At 46.4% G+C, this 16,911-nt stretch overlaps 1 protein-coding gene across 2 annotated transcripts in view; it reads left to right on the top strand.

The window, feature by feature from the left end:
• Positions 1–16,911, top strand: part of LOC138488866 (neurabin-2-like) — a 1,321,710-nt gene that overhangs the window by 709,475 nt on the left and 595,324 nt on the right. For both annotated transcript variants that reach the window (XM_069616225.1, XM_069616224.1), the window contains exon 12: positions 14,906–15,057. In XM_069616225.1, the coding sequence (XP_069472326.1) occupies positions 14,906–15,057 (152 nt within the window). The remainder of the gene's footprint in view (positions 1–14,905; positions 15,058–16,911) is intronic.

Below are 16,911 nucleotides of genomic sequence, written 5' to 3'. Positions count from 1 at the left end.
TCGGGCAGTTGCCTCTTTGCCCTCAGGCACTTCTGCAGCCGCTCAGCTCAGTCATGAGGCCATGTACCATGGTTCGCCAGTTGGGGGAAGGCAGGCGCAGCATCTTGTAGAATGGCGTGTCATTACTTCAGATGTGTGGGGTTCTGGAGATCATACCCCACGGCTGCTGTCTTCCTTTCCGACAGAGGCCTCATGACAATCCACCAGGGAATCTCTCTTTGAAGAGTCCGGATCCGCTCCTTGCGCATGAAATCAAATCCCTGCTGGAGAAAGGCGCCATGGAACTGGTGCCTGTAGCGGAGAGGAACAAAGGATGGTATTCCCCATATTTTTTGATCCCGAAAAAAGACAGAGGATTGAGACCCATCATGGACTTGAGCGGTTTGAACAAGCTCCTCAGGAAGAAAAAGTTCAAGATGGTTACTCTTTCTCAAGTTCTCCAGGTCTTTCAACTTCAGGACTGGTTGGTGTCTCTCGACCTCCAGGATGCTTACTTTCATGTGCCGTTTCATCCCAAGCACAAGAAGTACCTGAAGTTCGCGATTGGCGATTCGCATTTTCAGTTTCGGATCCAGCCGTTCGGATTGACCTCCACCCCGAGGGTCTTCACCAAGCTCATGGTGGTGGTGGTGGCAGCGTATCTCAGGAAAGGGGGGATTCAAGCCTACCCCTACCTGGATGATTGGTTGATCAGGGCGCGTTCTCCCGAGCAAGTCCTGGATCATCTGTCAGTCACCTGCCACTCCCTTCACAGGCTGGGCTTCTCCCTCAACTTAAAGAAGTCCCACTTGACACCTACCCAGCGGCTCCAGTACATCGGTGCAGTGCTCGACACATCCCTAGGGCAGTATTCGCCTCCCCAGGCGACGGCTTGGTACATTCTGCAGATGGTGCACAAGTTTTTACATGCCCAGAGTCTCCCGGTGTTCGAGTTCTTGAGGTTGCTCGGCCTCATGGCATACTGCATTCTTCTGCTGCCAGAGGCCAGGTTGCGGATGAGATCTCTGCAATGGGCTCTCAAGCTGCAGTGGTCGCCGTCCTCCGGCAGGATGTCGGACCCCATTCAGGTGTCGCCCTCGGTCGCCCATGATCTTCTGTGGTGGGCCGTCGAAGGCAGTCTGATGAAGGGGGCTCCATTTTGGCTACCCTGGCCGAAGGTAACGATTGTGACGGACGTGTCCCTCACGAGATGGTGAGCTCATGCCAACGAGTTGACAGTCAGCAGTCGTTGGTCGGTGTCCAGACTCCATATCAGTCTGTTGGAGCTGAGGGCCATCAAACTAGCCCTGAAGGCTTTTCTGCCATCTGTACGGGGAAAGAATGTCTTGATTCTGACGGACAATACAGTGGTCATGCACTACCTCCACAAAAAAAGGGGTGGGGGCAGGGTCTCTCCCTCTGTGCAGAGAGGCGATGCAGCTCTGGTTCTGGGCCATCCAATAGGAAATTTCTATCTCGGCAGTTCATCTGGCCGGAGACGAAAACGTGGCGGCGGACGCTGTGAGCAGGCAGAGCACGGTCTCTCACGTGTGGGAGCTAGCTCAGGAGATTCTCCTGGAGATCTTTGCCCTTTGGGGGACCCCGCAAGTGGATCTCTTTGCCACCAGTGTCATCCGGAAGTGCGAAAGGTTCTGCTTGCGGGAATTTCCTACAAGAGTCGTCTTAGGGGACACGTTCGTAGTGGAGTGGTCCTTCCCACTACTGTACGAGTTTCCTCCAGTCCCCCTCATTCCGCAAGTGCTGCAGAGGTTTGGTTCCCGAATGATCCTCATTGCTCCGGCGTGGGCCAGGAGAACGTGGTACCCGGACCTTCTCGACATGGCTACCTAGCCTCCACGCCGTCTTCCCTACCGAGGCAATCTGCTCTCACGGGGTGGGGGGTCAGGTTCTCCATCCAGAGGTCAAGTCCCTCAACATTCATGCTTGGCTTCTGAAAGGTTGAGGTGTAAGGATTGGGACCTCCCTGCAGACGTGATGGAGGTGTTGCTTTTGGCCAGGAGGCCCGCAAAAAAATCCCTGTACCGTTGCCGTTGGAGAAAGTTCTGCGACTGGTGCAGGGTTAAGAATGTGGATCCTTTTTCATGTGCCATTCCTTGGTTCTGTCTTTTTTGCTTTCATTAGCCCACAAGGGCCTGCAAGTGGGTACCATTAAAGGTTACCTGGCGGCGCTGTCCATATTTAAGCGCTTGTCGGAGGAGTGTTCTTATTTTAAGATTCCTTTGATTTCTCAGTTTCTGAAAGGGCTCACTAATGTGTTCCCACCGTCGCCTTTCCAGGTGCCCGGTTGGGATTTGAACCTGGTTCTAAAATTCCTCATGGGAGCTCCGTTTGAGCCTTTAAATTCTTGCCCTTTGAGACTGTTGACCTTTAAAACTGTGTTTTTAGTTGCGGTTACTTCTGCTTGCAGAGTGAGTGAATTGCAGGCAGTATCCGCCAATCCGCCCTTCACGGTGTTCCATAAGGACAGGGTTGTCCTTAGGGTTCGTCCTTCTTTTCTTCCGACGGTTGTGTCGGAATTTAATTTAAGCCAGAAGGTCATTCTGCCAGCGTTCTATCCTCCTCCGCATCCTTGTAAGGAAGAGGAGAGGCTCCATATGTTGGATACTAGGAGAGCGTTCAGCTTCTACATCTCACGCATGTACCGGGTCAGAGTGGACGATGAACTCTTTATGGGATACACTGGAAGGCGTTTGGGTCAAGCTGTTACTAGGCAGACCTTGTCCAGGTGGATTATTTTGACCATCTCGGAATGCTACCGTCTGGCGGGTAAGGACCCTCCAGTAGGCTTGAGGGCCCATTCTACTAGGGGTGTGGCTGCCTCCACTGCTCTGCAGAGGGGTGTTCCCATTCGTAACATTTGTGAAGCAGCCACATGGGCCTCTGTCCATACCTTTGTCAAACACTACTCCTTGGATACTGTCCATGGGCAGGATTTTGCCTTTGGTAAGGCAGTCCACTATTCTGAAATTGGATTGGGCATTCTAAAATTCTAAATTCTTTTCCCACCTCCATACATTGGTACTGCTTTGGGAGTCTGTCATAGATGTGGAATACGTCGGAGGAACCAATCCCTTCGAAGAACAAGTTACTTTCTTACCTGGTAACGGTCTTCAGGTGGGATGTTCCGACGACGTATTCCACAACACTCCCTCCCTCCCTATCTGCCCCTCTACAGAATTTCTGATGCGATTGCAGCTTTCTTTTCCGCAAGGCTTTCTGTAGTCATTCTTGCAGAAGATTGGTGCCACACGTTCTGGGGATAAAACTACAACTGAGGCTACATGCGTCCTACTTGTAACATCTGGTGACGTCGACTCGACGGAGGCCCTCGAGGACAGCGTATCGACGTCATTGATGCAGACGCCGAAGATTTTCCGAAGCAGCACAGCTGTGGTGATTACCTGTCATAGATGTGGAATATGTCGGAACATCCCATCGAAAGAACGTTACCAGGTAAGAAAGTAACTTTTTCTTCTATTGCATGAGTTCACTCGGGTGTAGAAGAGGGACCCTAGTTGTCTAGGAACTAGCTGCAGGCAGGGTGAGATAGGTTTCTGATACAAGCAAAAGTCAGAGTTCCTGTGGAAGGCTGTTGAACAAGTAGTTCACTTTAAAGTTAGTTACGGTACAGGGACTTCTGAGAAGACACCCTAGGAGGATTCCAGCAGTGGGCCTGGGTGAACTGGATGAGAGGACTCCTAATCACAGAAAACACCCCAAAAGCTTTACAGAAATAACACAGGCTTAAGTTAAGTAAATACCCCAGCCAACACAGTACCTCCGTACACAAGAAGAGTTGCATCAGGAAGACTTCAGGATATGCATCCAAAAACCTGTTATCATGAAGACAGAAGACAGGACATTGGAAGGACTTTTCCAGGAGGGATCAATAGAGAAGGCTCCGGACAAGAGTTTCTTGGTGGCTGGATTCGGCTCTGTGGTTTTGGTACGCTTTTCAGGAGCCAGAAGAAGACTGAATATCGCTGATTGGATTTTAGTTGTTTGTAAGGTCCAGCACTCTGGTGAGGGGACTTTACGGACTCTGTTCATGTCTCTGGAGGTATAGCAGGATGCCACCAAAGTTTTAGCTCGATTTGTTCCCAGGGTATTGGGGTATTGCAGCCCTGCAAGCTCAGAAGGCAGGTCTTCTTGAGTGTAGTTTATCTGACCAGGTCCTGGGTAGTCTGTTTCGGGATCCATAGGTCGATTGGAAAGAAGGATTACAGCAGGCTCTGGTTACACAGCAGGCTCTCCGGTCACTGGAAATCGATACAGCTGTCGTTTCTTCATCCTCCTCTTTGGTTCCGGCTCCAGTGGTTCATTACCTCTTCAGCTTCCAAGATCAAGAGTATTTATTAGGAACTACAGCACAACTTCTGCATTCTCCCCCCTGCATTTTACAGCAAGGCAAGTTTGTTCCTTTCAGGCAAGGTGAAAGACAAAGGTCTGCAGTGTGTTGGACTCCTCCCTCGCTTTCTGCCTTTCCAGACACTCTGGAGCCATGGGCAGGGACTCCACAGGATTCCTGCTGAAGAGAAAACAGCCACTGAGGTTGCTGGCAAAAAAGGAGCCCACCATTTTAGCAAAAAGATGGCCCTTCTGTGCATTACCGAGGCTGAATTAACAGCCTGCGAGTAATGAAGACTAAAAAGTCATAAAAGTAGATACAATTGCAAGTTTCTTTGAATGGCTGGTGGCAGTGTAACAAAATGTTACCAGGTAAGTAAGAAAGGGGATACATTGTATTCCCCCCCTCTACCGCCCCTCCCTCACCCCCAGCCATCCACATAAGGTGGGGTGTATGTAAAGGGGGATGAAAATCTCTATTTACTGCTTGGGAACTGTAGTTCACCCAAGTAAATGAAAGAGAAATGAACAGGGGAGCCCATAGAGGCAACCCAGACGTAGCGCAAAAGTTGTAGGAAACTATAGTTTCAATCATACAGTATGGAGAGACTTAAAAAGATACCCATAAAAAGAGTGAAGGACTAGGTGAGAGCGGAACAAGATTCCTCTTCACCTAGGGACAAGGTAAAATAGTTACCTAGTCAAAGCAAAATGTTCTGGGGTTGACACAGATCAGGAAGATTTATCATTGATATGAAAATCTTACCTCACAGTGTCCTCTCCCAGTCCTACCACACTAGGGGAATTCCGTGTTGAACCTTGGCCAGGCCTACACTGTTGAGAGGGATTTTGAGAATCAATCCTGGGGGTGGATTCTGAGAGCCCACCCTTTTTATAGTGAACAAGGAGAAAACACTGGTATCTAGCCAAACTCAATAAAGATAGTGTAGAAGAGCAGTATTGCTTAGACTCAAGAGGGTGTGAGAGTGGTCTAGGGCTACAATGCGATGCACACAGAGCACTCCAATAATAAGTTAGACAGAAGCTGTACACAAATATACAATTAATTATTAGGCTTTTAAATATATTTTGAGCAATTAAAACCTCACGTAAGTATTGTTGTAGAACTACTGTCATACAAATATTCATTGTTGGGCGTTCTAGTAGTAGAAAACCAACGCTTTACCTTCAAAACAGTTGTTCAATAGGAAGTAATGTTAAGAGCAACACTTTTAATAATTGTGTATGGTAAAGAAAGTGAGAAACTGAACAAATAGCAATTTAGAACCAGTTGGACACAGCCAAGTAAGGTAGAAAACCGAACACCCACATGAAAACCTAGATTTAAGGTCCAACTCTGCTCGGAATTGTGCCCAGTGCCCAAAAGTCAACAGTTCCACATTATGTACTTTGCATGGAGGTTTACTTTGCGATTCACGGACAAGAGTTGCCAAAAATCAGCATTTGCAGGGACATGTTCCAGAAGTACAATAAAATGGCCAAGTAAAGTTCTTAGATGGTGGGAAAGTCCTGGTTACCTTGCAAAAGGACGTTTTTGTTGTTGAATCTTATCAATAAAAGATTCTCACGCTGGATGCAGTGTTTCAAAGTGTTTTTCTTAATTGCTCGTAGTGTGGACGCAGTCTAAAAGGTGGTCAGCCGACACGTGTTTCGACCCCGGAGGGTCCTTCTCAAGGCTGATGGTTTAAAATTATATTCAACAGTAACCCACATATTTTACATTCATCAAGTGTAGTAACATTTGTTGATCAGGGTGAATGTGTGGGTGTCAGTGACATGTGAGTGAGATTAAAACACATTGGGTTAGTGGTACAGTTAGGTTTTTAGTTAGAAGTAGAAGTACAGCATGGTGCATCAGATAGTATGCATTTGTCATGGTAACAACATGTTATATTCATGGTTGAAGCATAGGAGAAAAGGGGGGAAAAAAGAGGTGGAAGGATAAGAAAAAGGAGACACAGCAAATTAGTTTTAGGTCATGGATAAGTGCAGGTTTTGAAATTGTTTGTAAAGGAGTGCTCTTACCAGGTTAGGTATAGATGCTGTAGGGGGTTGTTGCCCCAGATTCTTCAATAGGTACCGTATGGCTAGTTTGGTCAGGGTCGCGTCTGGTTATGATTCATGGCTGGGAATAAAAAAGTTTTTTTTTAAAAAACATCTTTTATTATTTTATAACACACCAAACATTACAATAATCAGGACTTCCATGTTCAAGTCTAACAAGGTAACATTACAAACTACATTCTTCAGTCCCGCTACCTCCCGCCCACTCAACTTGAGCCATAATCTCCGTATCAACAGCCTGTACGTCCTCAGGCGGGTCTATTGTCCTCATCTCGTCCGTATCATCATTACTGAGAGTGGGCGGGGGGGGGGCCTTGATGGTGGCCATCAATTGTCTCCATTCGGTTAGAGGTCCTACCTCCTCCTCACCTCCCCTGCTGACCGCTTCAAACCAAATAGCCGTTTCAGCCTCTGCCCACTTCAAGAGGGCTGGGAATAAAAAAGTTATTGATGGAATGATGCAATCCTGGTCGCATACAAAGTGGATTGGCCGCATGGAGCGAAAGTGAAGAGGCCCGCTTGGGTTAGAGGTTGTATGAGGTCGACCAGATGTGTGCCGCAGAGGTAATGCGGTACAGTGAGGTGGGCGTGCATACATTTAAAACAAGGTGGTCATGCTGCAGTCTCTTATATGTAGACCTATTGCTTCGTACGCATCACAAGTATATTATACTTTTGGTGATACAGTTCAGGCTAAAGTTTTGTCACTTTACACATTGTGCGTTAATGCGCAATCAATGGTGAGACGACAGTATGGGAATCGACATAACGGATTTTAAGGTAGTGAGTTTTAGTGCTGTCGGTACAGCTGTGCTGCTGTAGGGCATCTGCTTCTAAAGTAATAATTTTATTTTAAATATATAAGGAGATGTAAAATTCGGTGAAGGGGGAAAAAGGAAATCCACAGAGCTTATCTGCTTCAGCCGTCCGTCAGGTATGCTGTGGTGAATAGAGTGATCTGCACGTAGCTAGCAGATAGGTGCCTCATATGGTGCCTGTGTCGAATTCGATTGAAGGTGCACTGCGCATTGTAGCGGGTAGTGCGGCGCTGGATATGCAATGCGCATGTCAGGTGGAGTGAGGGGCAGTGTGTCAGGAATAACCTGTACGCATCTCCGTTCCGATGAAAAAGCTGTGCTGACAGCTGTATAGGATTTTTAGGCATGTCTGTGCAGGACGGGTAGTGTATCATATTACCCATACGCCAGGCGGTACTGGTGAAAAAGACCTATACTGTCATTTGTTATGCCCCCAAAATAGTGGCATACTGCCTCTGTATTGGGGTGTGCGGTTTAATAACAAACTGGCATACTGTAAAGGCGATTGGAAGTCAATCTGCCGTAGAAGGAGCATAATTCAACGTGAATCTTGTCTCATCCCATATAAAGTGCTGGGATTAGCGCTAGGAGAATGAGATGTACTCCCGTTAGAGTTACAGCGGGGTAAAGACCAGAGTGGGAAAGGCAGAATAGTTATTATATTCCACATGAATCTTAGCTCATCTTATGTAAAGTGGTGCTTGGATTAGTAGTAAGAGGGAGAGGTGTGCTCTGGGACTGGGTCCCATTAAGGTTTATCGAATAGGGGGTTGATGTCCCGAGTGGGTAGGGCGGAATGGCGAATGTGAAAACCAGCAAGGGGTCTGTTTGGAGTGAGGGCACGTGTAGCACCCAATTATACGAGTGGGGAAGGGGGAACCGCATCAGAGCTAGGTCATGAGAAGTTGCCGGTAGACAAGTAGCTAGGATCTAGAAATCATAGTACGGGGCATGGTCATGCTAAGTCTGGGTGGTGTGTGGTGAGATAACCCTCATTAAGTGGTCTAAGAGTAAACTACCCTTGGTGAACCCTTGTTGGCAGGGAATATGAGTTCTTAGATGTTTTGTTTCCAATCCCACCACTCTAGGGGAAGGTCGGAGAAGATCCTTGGCCAGACCACCACCGATCTTAGGCAGGCATGGGAGAGCTAAGGTTAGGACTTTATACCCATGCAACCCTATGGGGAGAGTGGTTAGGAATAGCTATGCAAACTCACCCACCTTACTCCGATTTCTTCAGCACACTACTTTGGAGGTTCTTGAATCTGCTGGATCCACTAGGCATTGTAGGGTCGACAGAGGTCTAGGGGCTGCAGGTGAGGAGATCCCTTTCGGCATCTGGATTAGGTCTGGCTAGTCAGTAGTTCCAGACTCTGACAAGACGGCTCTGGAGACTGGACTGATGGGCACCCTTACCACAACAGGATGGAAGACCTCCAGGGAGCAGACTACCTCAGGATACCTCCAGGACAGACCGGTTTCAGCATGAGTTGCCACAATCTTGACAGTGACAGTCATTCCTTATGGCGAAAACAAAGGAGCCGGCCCAGCACATCTTCTTAGGTCATGAAGGCTGAAACTGCAGGGACAGTTGACTTGTTCCACAAGTTGGAGATCAGCAGAGTTCTAAGGTTGAACTCAGAACTGCGACCGGTGCAGCAAGGTAACCCAGGAAAGAGCTGGTCAGTCCACCTGGTGGTCGAGGGACACTCCAAAGGCTGAGTAGGCACAGATCCACAATTGGAGGTTGGGACAGGTTATTCCCACTAGCTAAGGGATTGAAGCACTGACGAGGGGCTTCAATGGGACTTGGCTGGAGGCATTGCTGGTTGGTTGCAACAGTTGTCCTCAGGTTGTCATAGGATGTACTTCTTAGTAGGGCTCTTGGTTCCACTGATGGTCTGTTGAATGGCTGCAGGAGTTATTCTTTTATCCAAGATTTGTACTGGAGTTCAACCCCTCCCCCAATCACATATGTGGTAAGGATCTGCACTATTCAAACTGTATGGAGCTGTCCAATCATGGACAGTTTCTGGTTACCACATCTGCCCAGCAACACACACAATTTGGCTTGGATGTGGACTGGGTCCAGACAGACATCCAGCTACAAACACAGACCGGCACTTTGCCCATGAAAAGGCTTTCCATCTACGGCAATTCTGAACCTCAGAGGGCAGGAAGAAAGTGTTAAAGGAGTTTTCCTAAGTCCACTTGAGATAAGACTGTATAAATGATCCCTTAGCATAGCGGTCCCCAACTCTTAGTATAAGTCTGTACTACCCAACGGATCTTGGTAGAATGGCAGAGCAGATAGGCTGTGAGCTGTAGGCAAGTACACTGAACCCAGTAAATCCAATAGTCCAAAGAATCCTTTACACAGTAAATGTTATATTAAAATTATACGTTTATTCTTATTTACACAAAGAAGGTCAATAAATACTTGTTTCAATTAACTAACACACACAAGCAATACTTTTTATAGGCGATTGATTCAATAGTAGTGGGTCACAGTTGCATTTGTTACAGAGAATGTCAGTTCTACCGTATTATCGGTACTACCGCGCACTCACATTGATTTACAACATAAACAGTAATGGTATTCGTTTAGTAAAACCACATCAAAAAAAATCTGTTGGAAGGACAATAGTTGGTTATATATACGGTGGCAATTCTTTATGTTGTAGTGACACTTTTCAAGGCTTCTAATGCTTTTTAAAGTCCAATCCCTAACTATACCAAAAAGTCAGTATAGGAGTGGAATCCACAGTCTTACGTAGCAGCAGAACAGGTAAAGTTATGCGTTAGTCACACAAATTGAAATATTTAGTAATATAACACAAAGTAGGCGGACCCTGCAAAGGACTCCCTAATAGGACACAAGCTGTCAAACCTGGGCCAGAGATAGGGTTGACACTGGGGCGACTCTTCGGCCTAAGGTAAGTTCTACCCAAGTGTAGCTGGATTCTCTCCTGTACCGCACATATGGAGCCGGTCTCCTGGTTCCTCAGTCTGGTGACAAATGGAAGGACTTTGAATTGGATGTTGCGGCAGCAGTTGCGAGAGACGACCCTTGGCATGGATTTCTTTGGTCTCCTGGGTCGGTCTGCTGTTTTGGCGCCTTTTTATCAACTCCAACAAAAAATGGTTGTTGGGGAGAATTCTCAGATATGTGCTAATTTCTTCTTTACCTTAGGGGACCACCAGTACTTTTCCTGGACTCTAGGACTTTGTAATTTTCAACCTGGAGAGAGTGAGACCTTTTTCCCACACTCTCATATTTTACTGTGATTTAAACTCTGTCTCTTTTTGGTTTTGGAGTCTGACAAACTCCATAGGCATCATCTTTTTTACATTGTGACACATATGGCACAGGGAAGTCTTTCAGATTTCCCAAAGGTTTAAATACCTTATTTTGGATAAACTACTGTTTCCAAGAGCAGTAAAGTGAAATTGACTTCACTTACAATTGTAACTTTCTAGACCCAGCACACACCATCTTACAATAGGGTGCTGGAGGGGTTACTTAGTATCCCCTTTGTCTAGTTTCTCATGTAACAATTTTGTTACCCTTTCTACAATTAATGGCTGGCGGCAGTGGTTTACTTTTAACTACCATTGGGAGTTTTTACCGCTGGCTGTGTTAGCAGCTGCAGTAAAGCACCCAGGGCTGCCCATTTTGTCAAAATGGCCCCAGTCGTCTTTTTACGCCATTTCTTGCTGGAGAGGTCTTTCTTGAGATTTAGTCTTTGCACCAAACCAGGTTTGGTCACTTTGTTTTGTCTTTGGCGGGATTCCCGAGAAATGCCCGCCTCTGGCTCCAGTATGTCTGGCAGGGGCAGGCAGGTGAGGGAGGTGCCACCCTGTTGTGTGATTGACAGCTAGGCTGGAATGAGTGGGAGAAACCTGCATAAAAGTCGAGGCTTTTTGGCTTGGAAAGCAGCCGACCACTGGACGAAGGAATCGGAAGAAGAACTTGGAAGAGACGCCTGCTGCAACTCCTAGAACGTTGGTTTGCCCGGTGAAGCCCTGCTGCTGTGCTGAAGCTCTGAATTCGCCTTGACTAGATAAGCCCTGCCAGGACAACTTCTCCCCTTGAGTTGGTGGGACCAATCGACTCCAAAGGGGACATCCTCCCAAAGCTGGCTGTACTTCAACTGCTGCTGCTGGAACCTAAGTGCCTGGAGAGGAACACCAAATCGAATGGATCACTTTCAGGTCAGACCAAAGCGCTAGGAAGATCCTCTGGACTTCCCTGATGCAGGACTGACCAAGCCCGAGCCACCGCAACAAAGTGCTGACCCAGAAAGCAAGGAAAGTCGGAAGTGGTATCTGAGAAGCACAGTGTTGCTATTTGCTGTCAGGCGCAAGGAGCTGAAACTCAGAAGTGCCACTGAATTAAAGTTTGCCTTTTGTCATCGCTGACGTCCCGTTGTGTTGCAGGAGTCCCCAGAAGTCCTCCCTCTTGTCCCCACAACTGAGGCACATGAACAAAAAGGATTTGCAGAGCCACACAGGAACAGAAGCCAGCTGGAACCATTTCTTCTAACCAAAGTTACTGTAAAGTCTAAGAGAACTTACCTCATGTCTTGTAGCCTTACTTGTTCTCAGTTGAGACCTGTCTTGGTTGCTCTTGTAGAGTTGCCTGCATCTTCTACACCTCACAAGTCTCACAGCTTGTGGTCCTACTTTGATTCTACTTTCTCTACAAAGACTTCTGAAACATTGTGCAAGACTTTTACTCATCTGGTAGAAGTGTTTCAGCTCACCTAGACTTTTGCCCAATTGACATTGGCTGGCATGGCTCCCTGAATGACTCTTCTCTCCTCTTATAGTGTCTTTACCCTCCTTCCAGAAAAGGGTTAACTTCCTTTTCATTGGTGGGTTTGAAAAGTACTTACCTGCTTAAGAATATTTGTGTGATCTCTTTTCTTATTCTAAAACCTCTTTACTTTGACACCCATCTCAGTACTGCTCTATATTTACCAGTGATATATTAATGTCCACAGTGTCTTAGCTATTTAAGTCACCTGCGTGTGTAGGAAGTGTGTGTGCCATCCCAAATGGGTACTTGTTGATTTAGAGAAACTAAGAGTGTATTTTGGAGTGTATTTGTGTGTTACTATTATATTGCCCCTTCTGAAGAAGGATTAACTTCTTCAGAACTCTTAAATTAATAATTGTTTAATCAAGAAACCATGTGTGTAAGAGTGTGTTTGAATACTTGTCACTGTGAATCTCTGTGTAACCACCCTACTGCTAACATTGAACCCACTTGCGATGAGCCAGGCTGCTCAGCCACACTATCAACCTGTGTAGTACAGACATATTATCCCAAAGGTTGGGTTCCTATTGCCAGGAGGTCAAGGTTGTTGTAGTGCACCCAAATCTTGCCTAACAACGGTTATCGCCCGGTCCATCTTCTTCGTTCTGTAGTCCTGCACTCTGGTGAGGGGACTAAGAAGAGCGGGAGCGTGCCTATGTAGGTCCAACTGGAGCTCACCAAAGTTCTGGATGGATTTGGCCTCGCCAAGACATTGCACTGCAAATGGGTCGGAGGTCTCCTGGTATTCGTGCTTTGCAGCCCTGGAAGGTCACAGCACCTCTGGAGATGGCTCGATCTGTAGTTTGTATTGGGGCTGGTTGGTCCCACCACCCAAACGGAAGGAGTAGTCTTCTTCTGAGCTCCCCTGTTGAGAATAAAACGGGGTCAGGACAGCAGTGGTCGCTTCACGGTTACTGGAAGGGTCTGCAGACGTCTTTGGTAGTCTTTCGCTTCAAATATTCTGTTCAAGTGGTCGACTTGCCTTCTACCTCAGGAACCTCACCTTTATATTCAGTTTTCCCACTCATCCCTCTGCAAACTCTCTCAGCATTTTACAGAAGGGGGCGGGTGGCTGTCCAATCAGGACAGGCAGCCCCCAGTGGGAACTGGTTCCATTCAGGCACTCTGCCAGACAAAAGGGCAGGGTAGAGTTAAACTCCTCCCCCACTTCCTGCCGTCGCAGACACTGGAGCCTAGGTGAGGACACCAATGGTTCCGCCAAAGGCAAAACTCACACATAGACCTCCCCCCTCCCAAGAATGGTAGAAGGGCTAACAAAGTGCAACCACATGAGAAATGGTGGAACAAGGACGTAGCCTCCATGTTAGAACATAGGTGACCCTATTGTGCCTAACCAAGACTGTGAACACAGTCTGCACTAAATAATAGCACCATAGTTGGTAGAACAATACACTGCCACCAGCCATACCTGTGATTTGAAAGTTACAGGAGTAGAAAGAAGGGAGATACTAGGTATCCCCATAGCACTCCACAAAAGGTAGTGTGTGCTAATCTCTTATAGTATAACGTTTTAGGAAGGATACAAAGTAATCCTCTATCCTTAAGGGCTGTAGTTGTCAAGGATGGTGAAAGAATCTTAAAGGAGAACCCAAAGGGTTCCCAGCAACCCTGTACATGGGGTGCTGTGTGCTGCAAAACTTAAACACAGATGCCTTTAAAGAGATATGGAGGAAAGCAGACTCCATAGGAAAAGGTAAAACGCAGGATACAGAGTTAAAAAAGTCAGAGCAAATGAGAGTGAATGAGGGGGAAAAAGGCTCCCCTCATTCAGGATAGAAAGGTAAAGATCCAGACGTCCAGCAATAAGTGATGGGGGTCTCACTAGGAGAGGGGATTAAGCATAAAACTGATACATCTCCCTAACAGAAGTCCAAGGCACAAAATGGCCCACTCACAGGTGAAATTCTCATGGCGAGCAGTTTTTTTATATGGTACTCAAAATCGTATTCATGTAAAATACAAAAGTGCACAAGAGAAAAGTAAAAGCCGGCTAGAAAAATATCCACTGCCATCAGCCCATACTGTAGACATTTGTGTCTGTAAGTAACATCAAAGGTAAAAAAAGAAAATGTTATAGGAACACTGAGTCCCAACCGCAGTTCACGGTAAAGTGATGTGTGTCATTTTAGAAATACAAGGGTTCTGCTTAGGGAGCAAGGGTCTCCAAGTACTGATAGTCTTAGGGACTAATCAGTCTCCCCATAAAAAGTGAGCAAAAGCAAGTAAAGTAAAGTGGAAGGCTTTACTTGCCTCCAAAAAGTCAGGTCATGATGCAGGCAGTAGCAATGGAAGACTGTAGGAGAAAAACAGCAAAAGGAAACTGTTTCCTAACGAAGGAAGCACCAGCCTGGTGGTCCGCAGTTCCAGTAGGTTGATTTGTGCCCATGCTTTGGCAGGGATCATGGTCTACTCAACTTTGGACTCTTCAGTTGAGCTCCCTAGTATTTCAGAGATGCCTCTCTGACCACTTTCAGCTGAGGGCAAGGGTGCTGTAGTGGCTCTCACCTCAGTAGGAGTTCAATTGGGTTGTACTTTGTGACAATTGTAACCTCTCAATGTGGGGGCAATATTATATCGTTTTCTAAAATCTCAACATCCATGAACTGTCAATTTCCTCTCCATCATCGCTTAAAATGACAGACAACCAAACAGTTGCCCGCCCACACCATACAGAGATGGGGTGGTAATTATTTTTGAGGTTCTGTTGCTCTCCTTTTTTTCCATTTTGTTTTTAAATGAAGTTACGTTTAAATACATAGTATATCCTGTTATTGCTGATAAATTCATAACTACTTGTATTCGTATTTTTTAGATTTTGATACATCTGTAGGAGAGACTCAGCGTTTAGACACAAGTGCTCACAGAGCAAAAGCTCAACTTGCTCTCAAAGTAAAACGTCAGCCTCCATCTCGACTGAAAAGAAAAGAATCTCTTGGAAGTGAAGAACATATTTTATATAAAGAGGTACAGATGATTTTCATTATTATGCTTAGCTGGAGAATGAAAAGTAGAAATCTGTTTTGTGATGAAATTGTTTTTCACCTATCCTTTTTCTCCTATACTTGTGAGAATGTCGGATTGTGAGAATGTTCTTGTGTTCCTTCTTTACATGGAGGATTCAAGCCAGGTCATTGAACCAGCTCAACATGCAATGCAATATAAGTGCAGCAAAACTATACCAACATGTTTAAAATTGTCTTGGCCTGCTAAATCTCAAATAAATGTTTAATCCACACAAGGACATTGAAACAACATTCAGAATGACCCCTAAACATAACTTCTAGCTTGATGAACAGCAGAGATGTTTACTGCCATCAGGGGGCCAGTGCGGCTTCACTCTTTGCCGTTTGTATGTCCATGATGCCAGACGTGACGTCAAGAGCAGGATATATGGTGCCAGTGGTTTTTTTCTGCACACTAATTTTGTGGCTGAGGAATGCCACTTAGCTCTTGCTATATTTTTAACTGTGCCGTGCCGGAATACTCACGAACCCCCATAAGGTGTGCCTCTACTGCCATGTGGAAGAACATGTACAAGGATTGCCAAACCTGCTAATCCATCGAAAAGGGCCTGATCCCTTCGAGATCACCTGGTAGAGGAGAGCTGTTCAGAGAAGAGTGACAAAAAGAAGCCCAGAAGATCTCGCTCTCCTAGTGACTCCAAACGTCATTATTTTTCTTCCTCAAAGAAAAGGAGTGGTCATTCCCACGCCAGGGACGATGAGAACACCTTCGATGAAACACTGCCTACTCGGGTACCGTTCCACAACTAGTTCCTCCACTTCATATCAAGAATTCTGTCATAAAATGCTCGACAGCTTTGCCAAAGCACTAACTGGTTCGGCTTCCGCTCTGTTGGTGAAGCCAAGTGCCCAAAGCACTTGATGTCAGCAGAGGGACTTCCTTGATCTGCAACTGCATGTTTACAGCCACTAGGGCAGAGACTGATTCTCTCCTCCCAATGCTGATCAGTACCGCATATCGACATGTAAGCCTCAGTGCTGGCCTCTGCTGCCATCAGTGTCGACTAGTGTTGGGATCTCCTTTGAGTGTGTTCCAATTTCCTGGAGTCATTTTATTGAAAAGATGGGAGAGATATTTGATTAAAAAGGGAACCCTATTCCTCATGTTCTTTCCCTGGCTCCAGTGAGGTGGAGGACTGAGGTCTCTAAACATAGGAAAGAGAGCCTGACTGGATTGGCTGCTCACCTGAAGAATGCTGGTGGGTTACACACCTCCCGAGTTAGGCTTTATGCAGACTTCAACTTATGGCATGCCTCTTGCCAGAGGATCAGTGGACTCTTTGGCTGTCTGCACCCTAGAAGCAAGTGGTTAAATTAGTCCTGACTGGCATTCTGAGAGAGGATCCTCCGATGGAGTCCCTGCTTCCCATTTCCCCCTCTGTTGCTGACCCTTTTAGGGTGTGTGACAGAAGCCTGCCTCAGTTCCTTCTGGAAGCAACATATAGTGTAGCTGTCTCCGATGCAGGATTTCTGTCCACTTGCCCCATCCCACATCTGTGCTTGGTGGTGCACCCTGCCCCTCGGTCGGTCCAAAGTTGGCTACTTTTCATAAATTCCCCAGAGAGGCGAGTAAAAAGTTGGACGACATGACCAGCAAGGATTCTGTTTTGAGCTTTGTTAGGGAGAATTTTCAGTTTGGTGCTAAATTCCTCCCACCTTAGAGACCCCAGCTCTTTTGCTGAACTTTGGGAATTTGTACTTTTAATTCTATGTTTTCTGTGTTTCTTTTAATTTAGGAGTCTGACAAACTCCATAGGCATCATTGTTAGGCAAGATTGTGTGCAGTACCCTTTGG

This window comes from Ambystoma mexicanum, chromosome 9, assembly GCF_040938575.1.
Source record: "Ambystoma mexicanum isolate Mex_15411 chromosome 9, UKY_AmexF1_1, whole genome shotgun sequence".
Classification (NCBI taxonomy): Eukaryota; Metazoa; Chordata; class Amphibia; order Caudata; family Ambystomatidae; genus Ambystoma; species Ambystoma mexicanum.
The sequence above is the reverse complement of the archived record's forward strand: the minus strand, read 5'-3'. Positions and strand labels throughout refer to the sequence as shown.